At 32.6% G+C, this 22048-nt stretch overlaps 1 protein-coding gene across 5 annotated transcripts in view; it reads right to left on the bottom strand.

Annotated features, from left to right (window-relative positions):
* Ppn (proteoglycan-like sulfated glycoprotein papilin) overlaps positions 1-22048 on the bottom strand; it is a 75510-nt gene that overhangs the window by 49755 nt on the left and 3707 nt on the right. For all 5 annotated transcript variants that reach the window (XM_088224870.1, XM_088224872.1, XM_088224869.1 and 2 more), the window contains exons 2-16: positions 18372-18553; positions 15399-15459; positions 13468-13550; positions 12824-12974; positions 12615-12738; positions 10600-10680; positions 10353-10525; positions 8767-8899; positions 8082-8304; positions 7651-7771; positions 6072-6251; positions 4679-4855; positions 3609-3794; positions 2181-2322; positions 256-368 (exon numbers count right to left, since the gene is read on the bottom strand). In XM_088224870.1, the coding sequence (XP_088080996.1) occupies positions 256-368; positions 2181-2322; positions 3609-3794; positions 4679-4855; positions 6072-6251; positions 7651-7771; positions 8082-8304; positions 8767-8899; positions 10353-10525; positions 10600-10680; positions 12615-12738; positions 12824-12974; positions 13468-13550; positions 15399-15459; positions 18372-18553 (2130 nt within the window). The remainder of the gene's footprint in view (positions 1-255; positions 369-2180; positions 2323-3608; positions 3795-4678; positions 4856-6071; positions 6252-7650; positions 7772-8081; positions 8305-8766; positions 8900-10352; positions 10526-10599; positions 10681-12614; positions 12739-12823; positions 12975-13467; positions 13551-15398; positions 15460-18371; positions 18554-22048) is intronic.

Consider the following 22048-nt stretch of genomic DNA (forward strand, 5'->3'; position numbering starts at 1 on the left):
TCCAAATCAACCAATGATAGAGAGTTGTCATGGATTTCCGGTTTCCGGGAAATCAACTCACCAAGGAGGAGAACTAATGGTGTCACGACCGGAGTAATGAAAAATCATAGCAAAAACAAATGGCTTAGTTTGATAGTCCATTAAAAAATTAAAAAATTACAAATCACTTCCTCACTAAGAATAAAATACAAATTCAGCAAAAATTCAACTTAAATAAATAGTTGTTACACTAAAAAGTTGTTCTTATTGACTCACCATGGCCGATGTAACTTCATCCTCATCATAATCGTCCTCATCACACCACTCCTCTTCATCTTCATAGTCCGTCACAGGCTGTGTGGAACCGGCACTTACTGGCAATACCTCGTCTGTAATCAAATCAATTAAATATGTTACATCAATACAAAACATAAGATATTATCGTGGGCATTCAAATCATCATATTATTTTTATGTATCATGATTTCATACATCTTCTCATGCACGCACAACGGTTATTCCGACTTTAAACATGTCCATCTTCGAGTACTTGTTGAATTTGGTCATGCTATGGGCACTTGCAACACCGGACCCAACAAACTCCAGGTGACAAGCCTGACACAGAGACGCAACATGGCGTTAACAACCGGAAACTCAAACCAGACACTCTCCGACCACCATTGATTCTGGTTGCCTTCAAAACGACATTGTTTACCCACTTTTAATATATAACGTTAAATTGTTCCAATTTCCATGGCAAGATTCAAACAGTTTCGTTCGGGGTTAATTCGTTGAATTTTATTTAATTATATGTCGATTAAGTTGTAAATAAAACTCCAGACAAAATATGTAAAGTGAAATCTTTTATTTTATACACGCCACCTTGCAATAAAACATGGGTAAAATAATAATTCTATACAATTATCATAACCACACAAAACAGATTCCACTACAATACCATATCTTTCTCGATCTTACTCGTTTTCTGCACCCAGTAGCGGCGTTAGGGTAGGGCGCAGTTAGGCGACCGCCCAGGGCGCCAGATATAAAGGGGTGCTGCAGGCGCCCCATTTTATGCTCTCGCTCATCGAGCAAGTCTAACTTACTCGTAAATTTCCTAAATCTAGCGTCAAACTCGTTATAGTGGCCCATGATGAGCCTATAACTTCTCTAAAAAAGACATTTTAATTTAAATTTTTCTACAGCCTTTTGAACACTACCTTAATTTCACTCAATGAAAGATTTGAAAAGTCAAATGAGTACTCGAAATCTTGGTCTTTTCTGTTCGATATAAAAAAGATTCCGGAAAAACCAGACCTTCTCAAACTCTGTGGTAATTTCCAATTGAAATTAACAGTAGATTCTAAATCCGATAAAGATGGATGTATGTTGTGTGATGAACTCATAAGTCTGAAATCATTTTTTCCTGATCAAAATGTGGTTTGTCCTGTCATTGTTTTGAATTTTATCAAAGATCGTAACTTACAAGAACTGTATCCAAATGTATGGATAGTGTTGCGAATATTGATCACTATACCTGTAACGGTTGCTAGTGGGGAAAGGAGTTTTTCTAAGGTTAAACTGATAAAAACTTATCTACGATCGACAATATCTCAATCTAGATTGACAAACTTTGCAATCGAAAACAAAATTTTGGAAGACATAAACTTAAGTGTTCAAATAAAAGAGTTCGTTGATAGAAAGGCTAGAAAAGTACAATTTCATTAGTATTTTTTTTAAATATATGGTTATTTCATTATAAACCTTGCTTTTTTTAGTATGGGATTAAAGGGGTGGAAGATAGAGGGCGCCGTAGGAATCCCGCCCAGGGCGCTGGTAGTGCTAAAACCGGCCCTGTCTGCACCCATCATAAATCCTTTTAGCTGTTTTAACGCTGTCCATTCGTTCTACATGTCTAAACCAACGCAGCAGTCCAATCTTGATTTTGTCAATAATGCTCGTCTCAGCCTTACATTATGCATGGATCTCGACATTTGTGCACCTATCATACATAGTTTTATGACACCTTCACATAAGAGATCGCATTTTGAAAGCATTTAGCCTTCTTGCATCCTTGTTTTTCCAATTCCATAACTTCGCTCCCATGCATACTGCATTGCGAATGGCTAATTTAACCTAATAAATAAATAAATTTACACCTATGTAAATACTACACACGAATGAATGTATTTGAAGACTCACCCTCGGTACAAGCTTGCTGGTTACACTGCTGTGTGGCCTCCAGGATACTGCCGACTTCACACTCCGTGATAGGAACTGTCTTATTCTCTCGCAAGCAAAGCACCTTACGGGACTGCTCGCCGCCGCCACAAGGTTTAGAACACTGCAAAATGATGCACAAAAATTGAATGAGCTCTTTTTTTGTCTTTTTTTTTATTTATTATTTTTATTTAAATCTTAAAGTAGAGCACACATATCATACATATTGTTATGTGTGTTCTAATAATAACATTACAAATATAGTTAATTTATAAATTGTTTATCACATATGTCTTGACCATTATTTTAAATTTTGATATGTTTTTTTCTTCATAAATATTTTTTTCCATTTCGTAATACTTTTTAATTGCTTTAAATAAAATTGAATTTTGTGACTTTGCCTTTTTCCTAAGTGGAAGTCTAATTTTGTTCTTTTCTCTAGTATTGTGATCGTGTTCATGCTGGTTCCGATCATTTTTTTCCAAAATTCTGTTTTTTTATTAGAGTTTATAATTTTATGAACAAATATCATTGTATTGTAAAATATTCTTTATTTATATGTTAATAATTTCATTTCATTTACCATCGACTTTACCCTCGTGTATCTGTTTTTTTTCAAAATTATTCTAAAGGCTTTATTTTGTAATACAGTTAGTTTATCTATGTTTTCTTTGTTTGATAAAAATAAAATGCTACTACAGTAGTTAACGTGTGGTTCAATAATTGCTTTGTAAATAGTTTTGCAAGAGTCCTTATCAATAAATCTTCTGATCCTTCCCAAAATTGATATTTTTTTGCAATCTTATTTATTACCATCTTAGCATTTTGGTGAAATGTAAGTTTTGAATCCATCCATTTATGTATATTTTCTTTTAAATAAACAAAAAAAAATGATAGTAAAAATATTACTACTTTTTCTGTGCAATGTACGATAAATTTTCATGTGAAAACGAGACATTTCATACCCTATGGGGTAAACAGCATGAATTACATTACTGTGCCATACGTATACGCAATTCTTGTTAGAAGCGCACTCAGCGGACATGACCTGTGATGTCAAAGTGACTAACTGCGAGCTGTTTAGTTTGTGCTTTTTTTTAAACTTGAAAATTATAAATGAAAACTTGTTTTTTATGCATTCATATTTATATTATTAGAATCGTAAAAAACCGGTCTAAATATTTAAGATATTTTCAACGTTATCCACAATTTGTGAAAATACCACATTCAAGACAAAATTCTGAGTTTTAAAATTTAATGTTATTAATTTTTAACGCTAATAAAAGAAACATGTATTTGATCCATCGACTGATATTAATATTTCTCAATTGTAAGTAAGTTGACAGAATGTTTATTAAAGAAATTTGCAAAAATCAATAAGATTTTCCATAATTTATTTTTATAACACACCTCACTAAATGGTCCAGCATGCCATTCTGCAGGACATTCCTTCTTCTGGACTTCGCATGGCTGAGTATTTTCTGGTTTGGCTGATGCTTCACAGCGATCGTCGGCTACTTTCTGTAGTCCTTCTCCGTTGAATAGGCCGCAGAATACGCGACGAGATTGTACTCCATCATCACATTTGCCAGAACACTGAAAAGGGAGTCAATGGTTGAAAAATTATGATAAAATTAATATAAAGTACACGTTTACTGTAGCATACTATTTACACAGAACTCGCAAGGAATCACAGGATGAAAATATCTACGCCATTCATTGCTAAGTGATGAAAATACCTGCTTTATTTACTCCCATGTTGGAAATATATCCATCATTCACTGCTAAGTGATTAAAATACCCACTTCATTCACTCATATGTTGAAAATACATACTTCATTCTCTGCTAAGAGATGAAAATACCTGCTTCATTCACTCTTATGTTGGAAATACATACTTTGTTAAGTAAATAACAGCATTTATCGATACTATTCCTGGCCGATTACCTTTTGTTCCCATCCTTCCTTTGACCCATCCTTATGGTACCTACCTAACATCAAAATAGAAGATATTCAAAATTAGAAGTTTCGGATTTAGAACAAAAACCTAACAACATTTTTGACTTCACATAAAATCGGATAAAAAAGTGGTTGGAATTGTCGCGCGTCGTGGAAAACATTGTTATATTTTATAGTTCATTTTGTCATCCAGTGCCAGAAATCGAAGAACATTCAGATCAAATTAAAGGTAGGTATCCATTCCATGTTCCTATCCTTTCTCAAATATTTCCAAATCACAAAACTAAATGAAATTTGTTTTTCATTTACAGTCCGCCTTTTCGTTAACATACTTCATTCTCTGTTAAGTGATAAAAATACCCGCTTCATTCTCAACTAAGTTGAAAATATATACCTATGCACTACTAAGTTATAAAAAAACACCAGCTTTATTCACTGCTGAGTGATGAAAATACATGCTTCATTCACTGTTCTGTAATGATTATATTTTCATGCTACATTCTAAACTAGCATTATACAAACCTTGCTCCATTCACTGCTATACCATTGCACATCACAGGCGGGTAACAGCGTGGGATCACAGTCTGCCTGCAACTCGGGCTCCGGATGATTGCTGCAGAAAGATGATGGGAACACCTCTCCCTTCTGGGTGGCGCAGTGGGCTGTTCTAGTCTTAACTCTTGACAGGCACGAGTCACACTAGAAACATCACATTTATAATAAGTTATGACTAACTAAAATTATCAAAAAGTGGATAATAGAGACGGAAAAAAATATATTGAATAATATAACTAAATATTTTCTTTAAATAAAATTGATAAATAAATTTAATCTGTCACCTAGTTTAAGAACATGACTCTTCCTTTGGCAAGGCTAAAAAATATTGATCTGTTGGTGTTTTGTAAAAGAGTTATCAATATAAGAAAAAGAAAAGTGCAAAATGTTTACCTCGACACAGGTCATCTCATTAAAGGAATATTATTCTAAAAATAATCATAAATAAAAAAAAAGCTAATTAAAAATATCTAACATAAAAACCACTTTAAAAAGAGTATATTATATTTCTGCATCAATGTCGTGACCATAGAATTAAGAATAGTCCAGAAGGAACGTAGAATCATATTTGAATACATCGGACTGTGTTCAATAATTCCCCTACTATGCCCTACTTTCGCCGCGCGCATTCGTAAGGTCGCAGCGTAATGTTGCCTGATGGGAAAAAAAATCATAACACAAATGTAAGGTAAAAAAAAAAAGCAATCTGTTGATTTCCCTAAAATTTTATTGCGCACGTGGAAATATTGATTGACACAACAGAGTAGATAAGTAAAGAGTAATTGATTAATGAACTTTAAACTTAAAATATAAAACAAATTTTATTTTACATAAAACGGATATTTTTATATCATGTTAAATAATATTTGATGTTTTGAAGATAATGTCGGTCAAATTTCCACCACAGAGTTGTTTAATTTCCATTTTGTTTCTTCGACAATCTGACAGATGGAAAAATAATTCAATTTTTAAGTAATGCATTTGTTATATACACATTAATTTGCTAATTACACATGAAATGTGATTGCATCCTGTTTCTTTAAGATCCTAGCAGTATTTCTACACTTTAAAAAGACACAACACGACATAGTTACAAATCAGGAGTTGCATACTGAGCGACGTCTACAAAGAAACTAATGGGTCAAAACGTAAACCTACTCATTTATGAGTAGTTGAGTCGCCTTCTGTTTGATGTGCGTATGTGGTTTTTGGACTATTCTTAATTCTATGGTCATCGCCGAAAATTCGAAAGTGCAGTGAAAATAAAGTTTTAACATCGTATTTTATAACATACAAATTACAACTAAACATCGTAGACTTTTGTGAAAAAATCTCACTGTCAAGTGGTTAAAAAACTTACTCCACTCCAATCAGATAAAACCCAGTCGACGCCTTCACAGGGATGTATGAAGCAAGACTGCTCTTTGTCCGGCTTCTCCGCAGCACACTGATCTTCATCGAGGACCACAATCTGTCCGTCCACTTTCCGGAAACAGCGAATATTACGGCGCTGCTTACCCTCGCCGCAAAGCTTGTCACACTAAATAAAAATAGATAAAGTCAGTTGAGTCATCATCATCAAACCCTTAATTAATTCAAATGCAGTGCATCTCGATCATCTGTCGCAAGAAGGTAAGGTAAGGTGATCCATTTAAAATGGTGCATTTATTTTGCACTTAAAATTTATAAATGAAAAATTATGTTAATTTTTAAAAATAACAATTTAATGAAAATATGAGTCAGTACAGGCAGTGTTTACTGACACAAATCCGATTAATACTTTAACAATAAACTTTAAGTGATGTCCCATCTCTGTTGCAATGAATTTCTTTTCATGTTCCCAACCGTGTCACCAGAAGTCAAAATCTGCTATTTATAAAATCTTCTAAGAGCAACTTTGGTTTTTATGCCCCAATGTCCAGAATGTGTAGATTAGTCAATTCATCACACGACTTGGAATTTTTTGGGATAGATCTTCCGGCTTTTCGTAGATCTCTTCGCGACTAAACAGTGTGGGATGAAGTTGGATTGGCATGGTTTAGCTCAAAGTTTTTGGTCTTTCGTTTTTTTTGAATATATTGTATACTCTTATTGTTTTGCCCTTGTTTGTCTTTGCTAAATAGCTTTATGTTCTTTTTGTTCAGTTTCTTGCATTTATGTTTTTTCATGTAACTGTTGTAATTGGCTTAGGCCGTATGTATATAATAAATAAATAAAAATAAATCATATGAGGACCGCTTAAGAGAGCTCGGGTTAAGTTCACTGGAAGAGCGAAGGCAGCGTGGTGACTTGATTGAAATGTTCGAAATCTTAACTGAGTAATATAATGTACCCAAGTAGAAATCAATGTTCACTATGAATGAAAACCGCCATCTCAGAAGTCGTTCATTGAAACTAAACACTGCCTCCTTCTCATCCAACCCCAGGAAGAACTTCCTGACAAACCGAGTCATGGAGAAACGGAATGTGTTTCCTGAGAAAGTAATTAGTGCTAGTTCAGGTTATGTTTTAAAATACCCCCTAGATGCACACATCAATTTATAATGTTTAATAACCATGAACACTTGATATACACGCATCAGCTTAATAGCTGCTAGTGTATAAATAATAATAATGATAAAAATAATAGCATAACTGCTACCAACAGTTGGAAGTGAGTGCATACATGTGTAGCCTTTTAAAGTAAAGAGGCACAATTTTGGAAAGTAATAGCCTTGTTAAATCAAAGTGTCATGAATTTGTAGATGCGTCATTGTTTCACTGGAAAGACCAAACAATTCATTTGTGATCATCAAGTATTATTTAAATGAGAATCATACATCCCTACTTAACATAAAAAGCCATGAGGCATTAATAAAAATAGGATCAATATAAAAAAAGATATAAAATTTATGGCTTCTAACCTCATAGATTTACAAAGAAATAAAATTGTGACTTACAGGATACCACGGTCCCACATGCCACTCGGGACAAGGCTGCCCCACATTACACTTCTGATGCTGGGGTGGTTTAGGTCCGAGAAGCTGGAAACATTCTTCATCATTCACGACAGATGGTAATCTGGAAAGAGGAAATACACTCCACTTACAACACTTATCAGATCATCGCATAAATTTTCTTTCGCATTCTCAAAGCACCCTATAAATTTCCATCAGTAATTCCTCCTTCTTTTCAAGATCATATAGTGTTCATGCAGCTCCGCTGCGGAATCATCTCCCATCCACTATCAAAAATGTTTCTAAAGAAACTTAATTTAAATCATGTTTTTAATACGCTGTAGTTTATGCAGCTGCCATCAATCTTTCGCCATTGTACAATCGTTTCAAACGCATGAGAAATGAGTTTTAAAACTGTTTAATGGATTCCATACCCTTGGGTAACGATCTTGTGGCAGTAGATCTGTCTGGACTGGACACCATTCTCCCCACAAGGCTCGCTGCACTCCTCCCACTCTCCCTCCATCCACTTGGCGGCACACGGCACATTGGAGCAGCTCTGATTAGTGGCGGGCTTCAGGGCTATGTCACAAAGACTCTCGTCAACTGGGGTCAACTCTCGTTGTGATGCGCAGGACACATTACGCAACTGGTAACCTGTGAAGAACAAAAACATTGGTTCGAATGGTTTTAGGTAGATAGAATTTTTTTGATCTGTGGCGTGCACTGAGCCACGCTAAAGCCACATCAAAGGTAAATTAATATGGACAAGTGTATCACTTAGAAAAAAATACAACTGAAGTAAGTGTATTAATTTAACATTTATCTTTGAAAAACTAACTTTGTAGTTATTCATTATAAGATTAAAATAAAAACTCTCGGACAAATTATACATTTTTTGTACAAAACAATTGTTCGATATTACCATAAAAAAAATATGTATACTCAAATCAGTGTTTTATTTAATATTAAGTTATTTACAAATAAAATACATAACACCAATTTTAATTCGTAAGCCTCGATATTTCGAGATTATATCGAGCAGATTCTAGATTTTGGCACTGAATTACAAAAAACAGTTACAAAGTGCTAAATAACTTAACAAAAATAAATATTTACCTCCTCCACATGATGCCGAGCAGTGAGTGAAGGCATCGTGGACCCAAGCGTACTCATCGTCAGTACTGTGGGCAATACCCTGAGGGACGCTGTACTCATAATTGATACCAACGTTGGTGCCTTGATACAGTATCTACCACCATAAAAATTACTATAGATATAAAAAAATGTTAAAATAATACAAACTTATTAGTAATAACAACTGGATATTTTAACAGTGCCATTTTTGAGAGAAATCACCTCAAGGGTACTTCTTTAATTTGATGAACCTTTATGGATTATTACATTCATTTTACAACAATAACATAATTTTTTATTCATACTCTGTTGTTGATAATAATATTTTTTACATCTTTTCAAAATTTTGTCTGAGTCTTTTGTTTAGTTTTGTTTGATAATTTATTGTATAATTTCAGTTCCTGATTTATTTGTCTCGTTTTGAAATGTTGTATGTGATATTGTTCTGATATTCTTGTATTATGTCCATGCTTATTACAATTTTTTCAAGTTTTAGTTCTTTGTCTACAATGATATCAGTGGCTAACTTATGAATCAATTTTAAAGATTTTAGTTGAAAAAGTTCATAACCATTTAATTTTTTTATTTTTTTAAATTTCTTTAGTTGGTGTTAGATAAGGGAGGCATATACTAGCTTCAATGTTTTTTTTGCTGTCGTTGTCGTCTGTTACATTTGAGCACAATATTTTTCCAATGCTGGCAACTGTTTAAGCATAGACCTGGTTGTATGAAATGCCTGTGGGAGGAAATACCAGCCCAAGTGAACAAGATAGAGGAAAGATATGCCTATTAAGAGAAAGATGAGAACTTACAAAGCACGCGAAATACCAATAATGGTATATGGCATTGAAGCAAGGACAGACACAAGCATTGGGGACATCGGAGATGAAGACACTGAGGATGATAGCAGGCAAAACTCTAAGATATCACATGAGTAACACCAGAATAAAAGAGATAAGAGAGAGAGGGACTTGTCCTTGTGGTACACTTTCTAAAAGATGGAAGGACAACTGGGAATTCACCTCACAGAAGAACAAATGTCGAGATATGTGCATTATGTAAGGCTGAGACGAGCATTATTGACAAAATCAAGATAGAAGTGCTGCGTCGGTATGGACTTTTAGAGCGAATGAAGAGTGATAAAAAGGCTATAAGAATGTACGACGCAAATGTTCATGAATGCAGAAAGCGAGGAAGACCGAGAAAAATATGACACGACCAAATCCAACAAATACATGAAGATTGCCATGTCAAAAATCGGAATAATAGGCATGAGATGTTAGACCTTAGACGTAACAAAGTTGATTTTCAAAGAAAACATTGTCCTTACATTGAAAAAATCTGATTAGAATCTACTTTGAACGAAAACAGTCAAATTAGTTAGTGAAATTTCTCAGGGGAAGTTTATTGTAATTAATAAAATAAACATTTTAACAAATGACAGGTTCACACTTGAATCCGCTTAGTTTAACGGACCAATAATCGCTTCATCGCTCCCACAACTGAATAAAAAAATATATTTAAGTAAAAATAACTGTTTGATAAAAACTTAAAACCATTTGACTTACGACAAGGTACACTGGTTCTGAGGTTGGTCCCAGGGCTTTGATACTGTCAGGAGCAGCAAATCCTTGGGGTTTCCTCTCATAATGCCAAATTGCACCAGCAAACGTGAAGGACCTCGGGAAGTCGATTCTCCAGTTTCCGTTTAAATAGAACTCTCCCATTTTATTTCTAATAGCTAAAATAAAATATTTTTTGTGTTAAGAATTATTAAGAAGGTACAAAGAACCAAGCGTTATTGTAAGATCTTACCCAAATAATTATTCGATGGTCTTCTTTCCTGAATAACGATGTTTGTCGCTCCTTGTGGAATCAATAATATGTCGTTGTATCCTGGAAAATTTCAATAAATTATAAAAACAATGTAGACAAATTAATAATGTCTATTAATGCCAATGTCATAAATCAAAAACAATAACATAATAATATCACGTCTTGCTAAAAGGCCATAATAAAAATAAAAAATGTCTATGTCTAATGTCTACTTCTATGGGTTTTTTCCAGTTACCAGAGATATTTCCATTGCCTCCTAGATTTTTATTTTAGATCGATGAAAAATGACGTTACGTGGCAAGTATAATATAGAGCAGTGTTTTTTAACCTTTGGTTCGCGGACCTCTGGGGGTTCGCGAATATATGTATGAGAGTCCTCAGTCTCATCTCTAGACCATTTAACAATAATAAATAAATGCCACCAAAAGTCTCGTAATCGCTACGCTTATTTAACATTAGAACTTGAGTCTACAAGGGAGAGATAACAACATCTTCCAAGTTGGAAATGGTTAAACACCTCCGGGCTTCAAGGTCTTCGTTTCGGGATTATTTTCCAGTACCCGTCAAAAATATAAATTTGATTTTAAACCCTTTTACACGGATCTTTCTGACATTACTGGCTTGACATATCTTGTGATTCAGCATTGAAATTTAATTTCAAAGAATCCTTTTATCAGAAATATCAGAAGAAGCGCTGAAACATTTCCTACTTTTCTCAACCACATACCTCTGTGAAAAGACATTGTCTGCTTTTGTATATACTAAAAACAAATACAGAAACAGATTACAAGTGGAATCCTTTTTGAGATTACAATTTAGTAGTAACATCAAACCGAATATCACTAGTTCGTTTGCAAAAAAGGATCACCAACCTTCACATTATCTAACCGTGTTTGTTTTGCTATTGTGCGTTCATTATTAACGTTTTTTTTTAAAGTTTTTTTTTTGTATTGGTATTACTAAAATAAATGGTCCGAAATTCATTGCTGTTTCTTTTATTAAGGGGGTCCTTGAAAATTTTGCTTTATTTCCTCGGGGTCCATGGCTGAAAAAGGTTAGGAAACGCTGATGTAGAGCTAAAAATTCAAGCTCAAGACCAACTCAAGCCGATAATTTGGCTGGCCAAATTAAATTTAGAGATCCAAAATTAGTTTTGTAATAATTAGGCATTAGCTTTAAATTTGTGCCCATTATAATTTATTATTACGATCTATAGCTTGCATATTATGACTTGATCTCTGTGTGAAATAGAAGAACCCTGGACGAGTGTTTTCCACTCGATGCTACCCATGGGTAAAAATCCTAAAAAACAAAATCGAGTAAAGATAAGCCCACGTTGCTGTGTAGTGTTTGGTGCATTCATATTCCATGCTTTAGGTCCTGGGTTCGATTCCTGGCAGAGTGGACGTAAACTATTACTTTTAAAGGTACGTCTACTCTGTAATGTAATATTTCAATGTTCCCGGACTGGTACCGAAAGCGAAAGAGGACAATTACAATGACAATTAGAAGCGTTCTAATTCATTGTCCTATAACTAATGCGAAACTATGACGACGAAGACAGTATGATCTGCATAATTCGTCATTGCCAACCAGGTTATGAACCTTTTGAAAATTTCGTAATGTATCCAAAATAAAACAAGTTTATTGGATTATAATTCTACTTTATTTTTTATTTTTTATAAAATATACAAAGGGTATATTGTGACGCGTTTCGTTTTGTTAGAACATTTTCAAACAAGCTAACTTAAATATTTACAATGTTTTTAAATATTTAAGTTAGTTTGTTTGAAAATGTCCTAACAAGACGAAACGCGTCACAATATACCCTTTGTATATTTTATAAAAAATAAAAAATAAAGTAGAATTATAATCCAATAAACTTGTTTTATTTTGGATACATTACCAAATTAAATATGGAATTCTACCAATTGTCTGCATACACAATAAATAACTTTTTAAAATTCTTTAATATATGTATGAATGTATCTTACCAACTGTCAAATCGTCCTTATCGTATACTCCTTCTGACGTTTTACACGAAGACCCATCTCCGCCGCATTGTCTGCAGTTGTCTTCCCGTTCACTTGACCCCAACATCATATCACAACCAACCGGCTAAAAAAGGATTTGTTTATTTAGTTTATACAACATTTATGAACTGTATTTAGAAAGGTACGTAAAAAGTAAATATTTTTCTCACCATACACTCTCCATTGACACAAACATCGACCGATTCTTCATTACAAAGTGTTCCGTCCGCTACTTTATTACTATGTCTATAGTAGAACCTTTCTCCCCTGGGCATGCAGTTCAACTCGCAGGGGTTCGGTGCTTTCGTGTATGGTACCCATCTTGAAAATTGTAAATAAAATAATCAGTTCTTATTAGTAACGTACCAAAAAAAACTAAAACATGACTTGCTGGAACATTCCAGAGGCGAGGTGGAAAAAGCCAACAAAATAAAAGACGAGGAAGAAGTGATTACATACCTACCTAATTAACTCACAAATTGAGTAGGTATGATAAATTAATTTCTTTACTCACGTTATTGTAAAGGATAAAATTTTCAAGGCCGTAAAAATCATAATAAATTTCATTAAAACCATTATACCCAACCACAATTTACAACTTTATGTTGTGGTTGCACATTAACAGTAATAGTTTGCAGTGTATTGGATGTAATTTCAATTCAAATAAGGTGTGTTTATTATTAAAACGAAATGAATTATTGAAACCACACAATCATTACGTTGAAATTATTTTATAATGCAAAAGCATGTCTTCACATTCATGGCAATATTAGACTATTTTAGATTATGTCTTTCTTAAAAGAAATCAACTTACTGATACGTTACACCTTCAAATGGTGTTGAATCAAAATCCGTACATTGCTGCGATCGGAAATCTATGCCATCTTCTGGACAGTCCTGAAATCGTAAAAAAAAACTTTTTTTATTGCAAGAACCTTTAAAATGACGAGATGTGTGTTTTTGTTATCTTCAAATGGACATTTTCACATTGGATTTTGAAAGTAAAATTAGTAAAATATACGAATGAAAGTTATGCCAATACCACAATAAATCTGTTCTTCTGTATAAGAAATAGCATGAGAATAGAACGTTATTATGCAGATAGAAGTCCGCCATAGAAAAGTGAACCTGAGATAATATCACTTTTGTGAAAAGAGTAAATTATCAAGTCTACACAACAGTCAGTATGTTTTTGACTTTAACAAATGATAAACAATGAATACATTAGTATTTTTTTATAAAACAAACAAGAATCTAATAATGTATTTGATCAGTTTAATTGATTTTTAAAGTACCATTAGATTTTTCTTGTGCTGTGGAAGTTTTCTGCTAATTGAGAAATGCAATTTTTGTGATCGACACCATTTTTAGAAGCTGAGTAATACAGTGTTTTGTATGAAAGCGGTCTGGCTGTTTTTAACAGAACATAGAGTTGACCTTACTGCACCCGATAACATGAACATACTATTTTTTCGAAATTGTGGACTAGCTGCTTTCTGCATAAATACGTTACTAGAACTTATAACAAGAAATACAGAGACGCTGTTCTGTGGCAGGTGTTTGTGTGAAAGAGACAAAAACAACAGGGGGAAAAAATCGTTCAATCAGTCGGATATTGGCAGTAAGCGGAAGTGCACGCTAGTTATAAGACCAGCGTATTTATGATACTTTTTATTTTGCTATAACAGGCCTGAATTTTTTATTTTTTTTTAATTATGGAAAAGGAATTATTCAACACTATGTCTCTATGTTTTTTCTTTCAAATGTCTGAACTTTAGAATATTCAGTCCTTAGGTTGAGGTAACATGAATTTTGTAGAACAGCCTTTCAAAAGCTAAGATTTGTTTCGGCAAAATACATTTTAGGTATGATTATCGAATAATGTTTGGCAAAAATATAAATAAAATTAAAATAACTCCAGAAAAAAAGCTCTTCCACTAAAAATTATACGTCAGTATTAAAGTTGATTGTTAGGACAAATAGTGTTTTACATTATTCGTAATTTTATAATATTTAGTTTACTGTTTTTAACACATTTTCAGATTCCTTGCTTCCGATGTCCGTCAACCAAGTCATAATTCTGAACTAATTTGAATTATCTGAACTTAATGTAATACTTGTTAAGACTATCTCATACATAAGTTTTTTACTAACGTTAAATAGATAAAAATTTGTTATTATTAATGAAGTGTTATTTTTTGGAATTTTTATGCGATTTTATTATGTTTAATATGTATATAATGCATATTTCAAAATAATGTTAAATGTTTACCTAGGCACGTGACACAAAAATTGTGAAAGAAAGAAATAAAAATTTAATAAAATATTTGAATATTTTTTATTTATATCCCTACAGAGATGAGGTAGATTTTTTTTTCAAATTCAGGATTATGGATATTCGAGCGTTTACAGGGCTTATGACCTGTCATTGGCTGGGTTAAGTGGCCACTTTAAGTACTACAACATTCCCCATTCCGCTTATTAGCGAATATCCACACAGATAACATTTTTGATTTTTGTATATATCTTACTAAACGAGAAACCATTCACAAGCGAGTTGGAGCGCCATCTATGTATTGATATTGAGGTTAAGTATTTTAATTGGCAGATTACTTTATTTTATGTAGTTAAGACTCTTCAAAATATTTGAATCTCTAATTTGTAGTGCTTATTCAAATTAGTTTTGTGTGAGGTTTAAATTAAACAAAAATACTGATATTTTAGCGTTTATATGGACGTTCTTACCTGCGTATTACAGGAAAAATATTTTTTGTCACCTCCCTGGCATCTGGGCATGCCGTTCCCACTGAAAAAAAAGAAAAAAAATAAAACAAGTTGTTACTCGTATAACATTTACTTTCCATTTATATCATTACATGTTTCACATGTCATTATTGTCAAACCTTATTTTATTGTTGTCATTATTTCGTATTTACTGCATTTTGTGGTTACTTACCGTATTGTATAGGACTCGTCGCACATTATTCATTCGATGTGTATCAGTTAAATTTAAAAAATAAAATGCTTTTTTTTTTCAGAATACGGTTTTGAAATTTAACATACTTAAAAAAAAAAAAAAAAACAATTTATATCATTTCGTCATTTGAATTTTAACAAAAAGGTTTCTAACTTTTTACTAAGCTCTTTATTGTACCATTTTTAATACAATTTACAAGTTTTAAGCAGATATATTATTTTCATACTTACGTACCCATACACACGCACCCTCTCCTTCATTCATTCCCACACGCACATGTATCCCCTCTCTCATTCATTCACGCATACACACATTCACATACACATGAATACAAACGTCACACAAATACAATTACTAAACTGCTTTTCTTATATATTATGTGTCATTATATTTACAGTGGATTTTTTAAATTGGCTTTAGTATTGTTAAGATTTTTCTAATTATTTTGTTTATGTAATAGCTGTAAAAATCCCAAATAAAAAAAAAAAAAAAAAAAATATTTATTAGGCCTGGGCCCCGATTACAATGATAGGAAGTTAACATATATCTTCAATTGAACTTAGTTATGCAGAAAGCAGCCAGTCCACAATTTCGGAAAAATTAGATATTGATGTTATCGGGTGCAGTAAGGTCGATTCTATGTTCTGCTAAAAACAGCCACATCGCTTTCATATAAAAAAACTGTATTAATCACCTCCGGAAAAAGGTGGCGATCACAAAAACGGCATTTCTCAATTTGCAGAAAACACCCACAAAACTAGAAAAATCTTATGGTACTGTAAAAATCTTTTAAACTGGTCAAATACACAATAAGATTCTTGTTTGTTATATATAAAAAAACTTATCTATTCATTGTTTATCGTTTGTTAAAGTCAAAAACATTCAAACTATTGTGTAAATTTTATAATTCACTCTTTTCACAAAATGGATATTATCCCAGTTTCACTTTTTTATGGCTGGCTGCTTTCTGTAGAACTACGTTCAATTTTACCTACACTAAAATTAAGTTTTTTGTATGAAAAGCAGGATATGCATACATTTGTTTCTTTTAAACATGTTCAATTATAGGTTACCGACAAAGATACTAATGTTCATGCAAATATACTCATTTTCGTGCACAAATATCGATTTTTCGAAGATAACTCTGTTAACTTCCCATCATTGTAATCGAGGACCAGGCATAATATATAAATATTGTGATGACATGTGAAACGTGTAAAAAATAATAATTTGAAAATGGTACAGTCCTCCTCAGAATAGGTTTCTCTAGTAAGGAAGACTTTTAAATTACCTCTGTATATAAAATGTTTAATGTAGTAAATAAAAAATGTTAAATAATTAAGTTTTTTGTGACATCAGCAAGCTTGTTTTGTTTTATTTTTTTATTTAGTTTTAATTTTTTTCTTGTTATTATGCACATTAAAATAAAACTGCAAGAAATAAAATTATTATAGCAAAATTAACAAAAAATATAAAAAAATAAAGCTTTTCAACTACAAAGTAAGCCGTAACGGAATCGTCAAGTTAAGTTTAATTAATAATATTTTTAGTATGTCCAAATATTCGTTGACAAATATTTGATTTTCCACAGAGGGCTCTATGCTCCATAGAGTTAGGGATACGTTATTATTTTTTGCAATATGTATATATTATATAAATATATATTTGAATGAATAAATAAAAAATATGTATAAAAATATCCTAATAAGCGTATAGAGATTCATTGAATGTAAAAAAAAAAATATTTCACACACTTTTGGACTCCTTAAAAATATTGTTCATTAAAACAATTGATTAAATCTTCTTTTAATCTTTCATTTATAAACTGGGTCAAAAATATAAATGTCAATGTTTTCTTTTCCGGGTAAACTTTTTATTTGCTTTCGTATTTATGCTAAATTAAATTGTCTAACTTTTATTAAATATTTTTTGCTCTACATATGTTTTTTTCTATTTCATATTTTCCACTTACTCATATTAAAATGAAAAAAAAAAACGGAATCTAACTTTCAATTTTAATTTTATATGTTTTTTATGTATTTATAAATGCATTTTAACCATAAATTTCATAATAAATTCTAGATTGAGTATACTCACGCACAGGCCATGCCTATGTGGGATTTAAATCTTTTAATAAATAAAGTGATATATTATGTAATAAAAAATGTAACAAATGTTAGCAAAAAAATGTAAATGGAAGTGTACAAATTTTCAATAAATTGATCTGTTCTTCCTTACTCCTTCCTTACTCCTTCTTTTTTCCTTCCCACCCCCCTCCTCTCTTCATAATAAAGTGTCGATTTTTAGTTTATTTTTGTTTCAAATTTTGTATACAATTTTAAGATTCAGTAATAATATACTTCTTATTTTCTCAAACTGAATGGTTTGGGTTGGTAGGAAGAAATTTCATTAAGGCAACATGCCCGCCCTTATATATAAATAAATGAATAAACAAAATCTGTGTTGAAAAAACGTCTAAAATTTCTACGTGTTTTCAGGCGTTACAAAGTGTGCGATTCATTTAAAATTTCAAAACTTTTACTTCATAAAAGTCAACATATCAAAGTCCTAAATTAATTAAATCTGGTATGATATTTATGTTTATAAAATTCAATTTTTCAAAGATTAATTCGTTTATTGACAACAATTTTTTTTTATTATTATGAGGGAAACCGAAAGAAAGGCCCACGGCCTTTAAAACAGTTTCCGGGAAGGAGTACTTTCACTGGTAGGATGCTCACTCTATTTCCTCGCATCTCCTGGCCTGGTGCGAGACTCCGCCCCCGCAGGAGCGCGAGCAGGGTGAGGGGGCGCCCCACGGTCCCCAGCCCGCGCCCCCCTCGCCCCCCGGGACCACGAACGCCCCCGGGAGGTACAGTTCGGCGCCTTGTTGCCGCTTCTGGCGGATGCGGACCGTCGTCACCTGAAAAGATAATCAAATTTAATCCGATCTTCAAACAATGTCTAATTAGATGGAAATAATTTACGATAGTAATTGGAGGACTCGCAGCAAAAACGGGACCATTAACAAATAATGAATTTTACAGGAGAGGAAAATGAAGAATAAAAGCTTAATTATTCATTTTTTTATGAAAATAGGTTTTGATTGATGTTTAATGTATTTTTACGTAAAATCAAAGTAAAAAAATATATTAAAAAGCATCAAATTATAATGGTCCAGAAACCGCGTATGCACATCAAACTGAAGCCGAAAAAACTACTCATTAATGGTTAGTTTTACGTTTTGGCCGTTAGTTACTCTGTAGACGTCGCTTAGTACGCAACGGCCAATTAAAATTCAATTACGCCGAGTTGTATCGTTTTTAAGTGTTTAAATACTGCCGGGATTAAAAGTGAATAGGGCGGTATCACATTTCATGCGTAAGTAGCGAATTCACAAAAAAATAAGAATCCGATTATTTTACCGTCTGTCAGATTGTCAAATAAAACAAGGCGGACATTTTCGTTGTACTGCCAGGGTAGTCAATTTTTTTACCCGGCTTTCTATTAATAAGCCTTAATACAATATTCAACTGCATTAATTTTACTTAATTACTGAATGATTATTTAATGTTTTTTTTTACGTTTGCCTAATAAATTTACCTGTTTTTTAGTTTTTGTTAATTTAGTCAGTAAAATATTTTTTGTGGTAAAACATAACACACACTTATCTTATGTTTGTGTTATGATAATATATTGATCGCGGTTTAGCAACTTTACGCACCCACTTCGCGCATGCGTGCAGGGGAGGATATCGTGAAGAGAGCAATTTTTGGACACAGTGCGATATATGCAAAGTTGATTCTACACGCCTTCTGGTATATTTATTATAATTCTAAAATAATAAAATTACTCCTTCCTTGAACGTACAACAACTATCACATTCCAACAATTTTGTTGTTTGTGATCTATGAGGAATGTGTAGTAAATCGTAAAATTACAGGAGAGTAATTATATAACAATTTTGTGATGTTATAATGGCTGACGTCTTTAATAACAGATATTAATAAAATAAAATAAAACATTACAACACACGCGTGTGTATACAAAATAGTTAAATACACAAGTTTTCTAGTTGATATCGACCCTCAACAAAATGGTGGCAAGAAAAATATGAAAACTTCCATATTTCCTTCTCAAAAAGGCTTCCATCTTTGTTGAAATCACAACCTATTCTGATAAGTTTCTTGCTGGGTTAAATCTAGTAATTGTCTATTAAATCTTGAGCATACTCAAAATATTATTGCAGAAATAATTAGGTCCCCGCTACCTACGCATACCTAGGCCCCGATTACAATGGAGAGTTAACATTTATCTTCAATTTTATCTCAAAAATAAAATTAAGCTTTCTGTGTGAAAAGCAGGATAGGTTTTCATTTTTTTAATATGTTCAATAACAGGTCATCGACGAAGATGCTTTAAATTTTCATGCAAATATACTCATTTTCGTACAAAACTATCGTTTTTTTATAGACAGTCGAAGATCTGTTAACATCCAATTGTAATCGGGGCCCTGTACTTAAGAAAAGCCCGTTAAATACGCCTTTGGATTAAGAGTTCAACAATTAAGTATGCAGAGAAGTAAAAATATTGCCAACAAACAGGCGCAACAAAATCCACTTAAAAATAATTTAAAAGTACTTCTACTTCAATTAAGCTAGGGTTTCCTAGGACAGCGGTGCCGGCCGTAGTGAACGGTGATGCGGTGGACAGCCGTCGTAGCGGTGACTAGACAGTGGTTTTATTTTTTAACGGTGTTATCAACACCCCTTTTCTAGGAAACTACTTTCTAGTCACCGTTACGACGGCTGTCCACCGCATCACCGTTCACTACGGCCGTTAAGATACAGGCACCGCTGTCCTAGGAAACCCTAGCTTTACGCTATTGGTAGGCAGAGAAGATGAACCTCCACTTATGTCTATCCTGACCAAACCTTTTCTTTATCCTATACATTATGCCAGACTCATTGCCGCGATTACAATCAGAAGTTAAGGACATCATATATTCACCATGACGTCATAATAAAAGATAAATTTTCCAGAGCGATTACGAAGATACGCTACCGACACTCCATCTTCAAGTTTTGAGGCGCGTACATAGGTATGCACCGAAAGAAAGGTCTTGTACACATATCTACTCAATCAGTGACAAAAATCTTGTTCCACCGAGCAATTTTTGCTTTGATTTCAATTTTTTTAAATCGCTCTGAGGCGGCCAATTTTTTTCTTAAAAGTTAAGCATACCGCCTCGGTAATTGTTAAATAAATTATAAAAATCATGTTATAGCGAGAAATTTTTGCTTAAATTGGGATTTATTTGAGTTTATAATCACAGAAGCCTATTTCAAATGAAAATGAAAAATGCTTTAATATCAATAAAGCATTGAACGCGGAGTAAAGTTTCCGCCCTCACCTATTGGTTGAATTCGATCAAGGTCTACTACATACGCATGTAGAAGGCCTTAAATTCGATCATAAGACGTCAGAGATGACAAGTCGGTAGAGCATACCAAGGTAGATAGAGATAGGTCGCTTTAGTTCGTTTTTGTCCAACAGACCATTTTTAACGAAATTTAGTTAAGTGTACAGGCGATCTAAAAAAGGCTTTACTTATAAAATGTAAATGAAAAAAAAAATGGTGTAGGGTTTCTTAAACGAAATTTGTCTTAAGTTGCGGTCATTATTTATACCTTTTTCGTAAAAAAACTTTAAAACTTTATTTCTGCAGATTTGTGTTTTGATCTGTTGGACAAAAACAAGCTGAAGCGACGATAGAAAAGACGTTAAGTATACCGTCTCTGTATATAACGATGAATATAGCGTTTGTAATTGCCCCCAGATTTGCACTCTAGTCTGATTTCATCATTCGTAACCCTGTCATACATACATTAATGTTTCAGACGTAACTTACTGCGGGCCAACTGTTTGTGACACCTGATTTTCATTATTAAAATCATTTCTATCAAACCTATATGTTATTCTTATTTATATATTATGTAGGTGCATATAATATGTATTTGTATGTTCGTTTTGAATCAACGTACGCGTATTGTCATACTTACCTTGTTTTATTGTTGACATTATATTGTATTTACTGCATGTTATTGTTACCTACCGTATTTTATGGGTTGCACATTATTTATTCAGTGTGTATCAATTTAATTTTTAAATATTTTTTTTTTTTTTTCAGAATAAGGCTTTGAAATTTACCATACTTTAAAACAATACAATTTATAACATTTCTTGACTTAAATTTGAACAAAAAGGTTTCGAAAATAGGTGTAATATATATTTTTTTAAATAATCAAAATTCTTACCGAGCTCTTCCCTGTACTCTTTAAAAAAAAAAAAAAAATATATTCAAATAAAATAAAATAAAATAAAATAAAATAAACTAAAATAAAATAAAATAAAATAA

The sequence above is a fragment of the Micrasema longulum genome, unplaced genomic scaffold (genome assembly GCF_059751315.1).
Source record: "Micrasema longulum isolate JH-2025_06_02 unplaced genomic scaffold, ASM5975131v1 h1tg000313l, whole genome shotgun sequence".
In the NCBI taxonomy this organism is placed as follows: domain Eukaryota; kingdom Metazoa; phylum Arthropoda; class Insecta; order Trichoptera; family Brachycentridae; genus Micrasema; species Micrasema longulum.